This window comes from Eurypyga helias, unplaced genomic scaffold, assembly GCF_000690775.1.
Source record: "Eurypyga helias isolate BGI_N326 unplaced genomic scaffold, ASM69077v1 scaffold33195, whole genome shotgun sequence".
Lineage (NCBI taxonomy): Eukaryota > Metazoa > Chordata > Aves > Eurypygiformes > Eurypygidae > Eurypyga > Eurypyga helias.
This window is the reverse complement of record NW_010254275.1, coordinates 5,514-12,429: the sequence shown is the minus strand read 5'-3', so window position 1 is coordinate 12,429 and position 6,916 is coordinate 5,514. Positions and strand designations below refer to the sequence as shown.

The 6,916-nt window shown below is 44.4% G+C and overlaps 1 protein-coding gene across 1 annotated transcript in view; it reads right to left on the bottom strand.

Annotated features, from left to right (window-relative positions):
• Positions 1 to 287: 287 nt before the first annotated feature.
• The window catches only part of LOC104510619 (phospholipase DDHD1-like), a 10,831-nt gene continuing 4,202 nt past the window's right edge, over positions 288 to 6,916 (bottom strand). The window contains exons 3-6 of the mRNA XM_010152925.1: positions 5,707 to 5,856; positions 4,100 to 4,352; positions 2,662 to 2,832; positions 288 to 568 (exon numbers count right to left, since the gene is read on the bottom strand). Coding sequence (XP_010151227.1) covers positions 387 to 568; positions 2,662 to 2,832; positions 4,100 to 4,352; positions 5,707 to 5,856 — 756 coding nt within the window. The 3' untranslated portion in view covers positions 288 to 386. The remainder of the gene's footprint in view (positions 569 to 2,661; positions 2,833 to 4,099; positions 4,353 to 5,706; positions 5,857 to 6,916) is intronic.

Sequence of the window (6,916 nt, the reverse complement as noted above, 5' to 3'; positions counted from 1 at the left end):
AATTAATTTTTTTTTTAAATTAACTCATCATTTGTACTTTAATGAAGTAAACAGCAATTATGGTCATTAACAAGTATGTCACCCAAGCACACTGCACAACCGTGCTTATGGGATGTTACACATTGCATCGGCTCTTTGTACTGTCAGAATCAACAAGAACTTGGAATCATTTCAAGTCTAATTAAGAACTGCAAAAACGTTTAAAACTATAAAGTGCTTTCAAATACAAATCATTTTTGCTCTTTAGAAACAGGAAAAAATCCAAACATGCACTTAAACCTGAAACCTCCATGCCATATATACTGCGGTTCAACAGTGCAACATCAGTTTTGTGCCATTTGTTTTAAAATTTCCTTTCCCATCCCGCCCCACCCCCCGTCAAAAATTCAAATAGTGTCTAAATTGGACTTGTTGGTATCTTCTTGGTCGTGTTTGCACATGAAGGTTAGAAGGAAAAGAGCAATATCCAGAGATGACCAGTAGGCAGTGTGTGATGTGACCGCAGACCAGTATCTGCTCTCCACGAGACCTTCCCTGAGCTCAAAATCAATCCTGTGCTCCAGTTCCACTAGAAGTTGAACAAGAAACAAAAAACGTTGTTAGAACTGTCTGTGGGCAGATGAAAAAAGCCCCCGCACGTTCGTTTTTATTCTCCATCAAGAAAAATCCCCACTAAACCTAAAGCTTGGAAAAAGCTGGCATTTTTTAAAGCAGCTGTTTTCCTTCTAGTAACTATATAAATACATTTATTTGCGCTCCTTCGGATAACTACACAGAAGTATCCAGCAAATGTGGAGGCCCCACTAGGAAACACTGACCTTCAGAAGGTGGATGCTCGGGACTTTCCGAAATAAATGGACTTCTCGCCTCTTTAGTGGCTACACAAGGAGACTACACCCAATGTTATAAGCCCTTTCTGAAATCCTGCCGTCCTTTTCATTTTCCAGACCGTTCCAAATACACTTCAGCAGTTATCCCTTCATTTCAATGGTGGGTTTGATTAATACCACATTCAAAGCAATTTTCACTGCATGTTTAACCGTTAACCTATTGTTAAGGCACTTTAGCGGTTAGAGAATCTCTACAAGGAGCAGGAGAATAAAAAGGACAAAACTAAAAGCCCGCTTAGCTACACAAGCCAAAACCCCATATTGAGTAAAAAATGCAGCCATTTATCAAAGCTTCAAGGAATTTGAATTCTTGGCTCAAAGGGAGCATCGCACAAGCGCTGCCTCCGCCATCACGGCTCAGCAGCGCCCGGGGCCCGCCGTGCCTTCTCCGTGCTCTCCCAGGAGCGTTGCACGGAGAGGGAGTCAGGGCCTTCCAATACCAGGAGACAACCGCAGTCATTTCCACCAAGACATATATTCAGGAAGGCAGTCGCTGGGCAGGAAGGACGCCCTGAACCACTCCATCTCCCTGGGAGGAGAGGCGGCTACAGCAGCTTGGGAGGCAGCCAAACCCCACCACCAGCCGAGCGGCCGCCCGCTCAGAAGCGCATACTTTGGCGGTGGATTGCATCATTCCCTTCGCAGCCTCGCTGGCCTCCGCTCCGCGTTCTCCTTCTATGGAGCAGGGGACGGGCTGGCAGCACAGAGGGACGCGGGAATCGCGCAGAAGGCCCTCGGCGTGCCAACCGCCTGCCCCCGGAAGGAGCTCAGCAGCAGCTCCGCACTGTTGGCTGTCACGCCACCCTCTTCCTCACGTTGAACACAGAGCCCCTGTCCTCCCCTACTGACTCAGACAGGTTATCTGTTGAAATCAGCGGTGATGAACGGACAGCAGCGTATCATGTGCACGCTATCACAGGATACAACGTACTTGTGACTCCTCAGACTGCAAAAAAAACCCCCCCTGCCTTGCGACAGCACCAGTGAGAAGTTTAGAAATAAAACCAAGGATGAATTCCTCTAAAGGAAGGACTCATATTTTTCCCCAAAAACAGCCGCTAAAAATGCACTTTCGGTTCTGGGCAGTTCAGACCAGGAGAAGGGCAGCTTCTGTTTCCAGTCAGATGTGCCTTTAGATCCAGATTGCTTCAGAACTGGGGGAAACTGAAATAAATCCATTTAAATTTCTTTCAATTTTCTTCACGGAGAGGGTGGGGAGGCACTGGGACAGGTTGCCCAGAGAAGCTGTGGATGCTCCATCCCTGGGAGTGTCCAAGGCCAGGCTGGATGAGGCTTGGAGCAACCTGGTCTAGTGGAAGGTGTCCCTGCTCATGGCAGGGGGTGGGACTGGGTGGGCTTTTAAGGTCTCTTCCAACCCAAACCGTGCTGTGATTCTATAAAAATTGAAATAAATCCATTTTACAGTAAATGGTGAGTGAGATTCTCTGCAGCAATTAGATTGCTTTTCCTAGAGGGAGTCTAGGAACTACTGACATGCAGATCTCATTAACCAAAACTCATACATGCATATATACATAGGGTATATGTGTCTACAGACACACACATATACAGGTAAACCTCTTTTAAAGAGAAAAAAACCATTCAAGGGAGACCAAACAATCGTTCTTTGGACAGTTTTCAGAGATTCAAAAAAATCAGGAACAGATTCAATTTTTATCACTTTAGAACAAACCAACAAAGCTGTTACGGCATTTCCAGGCCACGGAAGGTCTTGTTCCCGCTGGGTTTGTAAGGCGGACTCATCACTAACCTGTGGGTTCCAGAAAGCCCGAGCTGCTGTGGGGTAAAGGTGGCGTCCCAACAGTGGTAGCCTTCTTGTTGTCCCCCTCAGTTCCGTCTTTTCCTGGCTCGGTGGTTGTACTAGATCGACCAAATCTTGAAAAAAGCATCCCGCCGAGGCCCTTCCCAATACTCGCAGCTCCTGCGTTCAGCACGGAGGGGAAAAAATAAAAAAACCAAGCACAAGGGGAGCTAAAACAAACCGCAAATTAAAGCCACTGCAGCACCCATCAATTAGAGTTGAGTGACAGACGAAGGAAAACACGGTTCGTGCTTTTTTGGGGTGGGAACAGCTTATCTGACTTAAGCGCACACTGTTTTTCGGGAGACTAATCCTGCGTGGAAGCAAAGGCTGTAATTTGGAAACTGTAGTTAGGGGAACAAAAATACACGAGAACACTTCTGCAGCAAGAAATCTGGTACTTTTACAGATGTGTTGTGATTCCTCTTTCACAAAAAAGTCTGAGACAAAACCGCTTGGTAACGACGTTAGTACCTTCAGCACCTAAGAATCCCATGGAGACATCTAACACCCCTCCCGCTAAGGGTCCTCCTGCTGGCATCGCTCTCACAGACCTTTAGAAACGCTACATCATCCGTAAAAAGGACTATTTTGGGTGCTCGGGAAGAGGGGTGTGAAAGTTATGAACAGATCTGTTTTCTCCTGCCTTTGCTGCCACCTTATGGACATGACGCTAAAGTTACTATAGTAACAGCAAAAAACAACCCTGCTTTGAAAACCCGCCGATTTCCACTTGAGGACTAAACGGGTTTTAGATACTTATTTGATTGGCGAGATTCCTAGCACTAGGTCACATTAGCCTTCTTCCAAACCCCACAAGGAGAGCTAAAGGAAAGCCTTGAGTCAACAAAAACTGCAAGTGCGTGCTCAGACATAAGCTCCAGTGAAAAGTGGATTTACGGTCAGCTAAACCAGGGCTTATTTTGAATCAGAAAGCCAGAAGGGGACAGATTTCATATTAAGCCAAGCTGAATTTCCTATTATAAAACCTCGAGTTAAATGGAACTGTAATAGCTCACCTGGAGTGATTTTACTCCTATTTGCCACTACCAGAAAATGCAGTCACAAACGTGGCTTTACATTTTTTTTTCCCCCATGAAGTAGAGTGGAAACTATTAAATCACCAGGATGTTACTTCAAAAAGGCAGACAACAACAAGGCAGCAATAGTATAAACTCCCTGACCCACACCCTCTCCCTGCAAGCCTCGACTTCCATGTACGTAAACTGTCTTTTCCTCAACGCAAATTCAGTTGGGATTAAAACAAGTCACACGCCTCTACAGAACAAACCACGCAGCCAGGAATAGCTTGTTTACGGCCGTGCCCCAAGCAGCGAAGCTCTACTGGGAGGTCCTCTATAAGAAAAAGGACGTAAAGAACAATTACCTAGTATACTGGCTTTGCCTATGTTTGTTATAGACTCCCCGTAGTGGCGTCGACCCATGACAGGTGAAGTAGTTGGGCTCGGAGCAGTTGAAGCACTTTCGCTATCGGTAACTGAGGTAGGTTCTTTTGTTGGGTTGAGGAAACTTGGCTTCATATGCTCGTAAGGTAGAGGGTTTGCAGTGTTGTACCAGTGGATCTGGACAGGCGAAATGTTGCTGTAGTGTTTCAGGATTAAAGGTTCTAATCTATAGGCCTGCAAGAGTAATTCAGAAAAGAAAATCCTGACTGTCGAGACTGAAAAAAATCACATTCCCTTCCCACAGGGAGTCCTCTCCAACCTCACATCCAAATTATCTGTAATGAGCGAAGCCTAGAAAGCGACAGAATGATGGTGTTACGTTCTGCTTCACTTTTATTTTCACAGCCTGGAAGATACATCAGCTGCTTAGTTGCTTGTGCACTCCCATTTGCGCATTCCTCTCCAACACTTCTACTACACGTTGTTACGTCGCAAGTTAATAGATGTTTGCTGTTGCGTACCGACAGAGCAAACTTTATACACAGTTAAACTGATTCTGCACAACACAACAGAGAGAGAGGAACTGGCTGTGTAAACATTTTGTCTGATGGCTCTTCACTGATCCCTGTGCAAACCATGAATTATTAAAAACAATCATTTTCTATTGATTTTCTATTGTTTACTGAGATGTAGAAAAGCATTCTGCACTTCTTTATCCAAGTAAATAAAACCTGAATAAAAATAATAAAGAATAGTAAAAAAGCCAACTAGTAATAGTAAATAAAACCAGGTAAAGTTACTATTTGCAGAGTGGGACCACAGATTGCAGTCTGAGCAATCATCCTTGTTGTCCCAGGAAAATTCTGGCTTTAGAGTAGCTGGAGCTGAACAAGATCGTGACATGGGCAGAGCCAGCATGTTTGGAACCAAGTCTGAATATATTCAGATTTAGGTAGACTTCAAACGCAAAAGTATCCCCAAATTCCTATTCTACAGTAAGCATGAAATCCCAAATCAAGCTTGCATCAAAGACGTTGCCAAGGCGATGCAGATCAAAGGTCCAGCATCCCGCCTTTGGTAACGGTGAACAATGGCTGCCTATGGAAGAGTGTAAGGACAGGGCAAAGCTACACCAAAACTTCTCCCCCCGAGTACTATCCCACTCCCTAACCATCTGTTACTTTGGGAAAAACCACCATCTTTGCTTGCGAAGCCTTTTTTAACAGCCATAGTATCTTTGGACAGAGGATGTTTAATGGAAGTCGGGGAGTTAAACACAAGTTGGAACTTGACTGAGAAGGATAATTTCTATTTTTTGGAAAAAAAACCCCAAAAAGCAGAGTAATCTCAAATCTTATGCGTATAAATATGAAAAGAGAAGCAAAGTATACGGCATTCAAGGCAATTATTGGTAGAAACTGTTATTCTAGTTACAAAACCCAAGACACTCTATGCTAATCATCAACAAACAGTCCTGGGCTGGAACACACTTGCATTGCTTCGCACGCTTTGAAGATCACACATTTTCACACAGCTGAGGCTTAAAAAACAGTCAAGGTAAAAGCTTGCAACTGCAATTAAAACTCACCACTGGATCTGTTGGATGAAAAATATTTAGTAAGCGGTTACAAATTGTTCTGGGCAGAATATGATCTTGACTACCGCTGTTTCCTGGACGGATGCCACGCAATGCCAAAAACACTGCTAATGGAGATCCCATACAGAAGAAATTCTCAACCTAAGGAGAGATTTCATCCACGTTAATAAGGATGGAAATAATGCTTTCTGACATGGCTGGATTTGATTTCTCTCTGTCATTTCTCAGTTTCATCTGAGGGACTCATATAGTATTAGTAAGTCAAAACAGGGATGACCACTATAGCATACACACTGCAACACGAAGCTTCAGCTTCCCATTTCCCTTTGCTCTGAGATGTTGCGGTGCTACATAGCTGGAAAACGGAGAAACAAGTTGGATATATGAACTGAAAGAGGTCTACCAACACTGGAAAGGCCGGAGCGTGAAGAATTTGGAAGACACTAAGGAAATGTGATGAATTTCATACAGGATTGAAGTCTGATTTCTCATGAAACTTCCCAAAGCTTACCACAGCTCCTTAATCTTACCTTAACCAAGTACTCCCATGATTCGCTTTGCTACACACGCCCATTGATGAAGTAGAAATGCAAGCTACACTGAGTATTAAAGACAAGCTTAGAGAATACTTACAGTAGCCACAAACAGAGGCTGGTGTTATGTACGACCTCTTAAAAACACCTCGTCTTAAGTGAACACCATGTTCCTGGTCAAAAGTGCCACCACATCACACATTAGGAACCACTAGCCAGGACAGGTTCAGCACACTGAGCGACTCTGCAGCCTACTCTCACGCCATCCAAAGCTACTGTCCCTTTGCTCTAAAAGGTCTCCCCCTCACACGGAGCCTAAACCTGAACTGCAACTGCCCACCCATCCGACAAAGGTCACGGAACATGCAGCGCTGGTAATGACTTTTGGTCACTACCAACCTGGGCTGGGATTCAACAGTGACCTAGAAGCAAATGGCTTTCGTATACCAATCCTCAGACATCGTCTCCTAGAAACATCCAATGTAAAATGCAGTGGTCACAAATATTTTCATAAGTCAAAATGACTTTTTAACCCTTAGAATATTTTCTTCTAAGAAAAATTAGTTTTACCATTATCAGACCTTCACCACAACCTTCCGAATCGTAGTGCTGTTTCCAGGAGGCTACAACTGAGCAACTCCTCGTGCGCTGCTACTTAACCCGCCAGA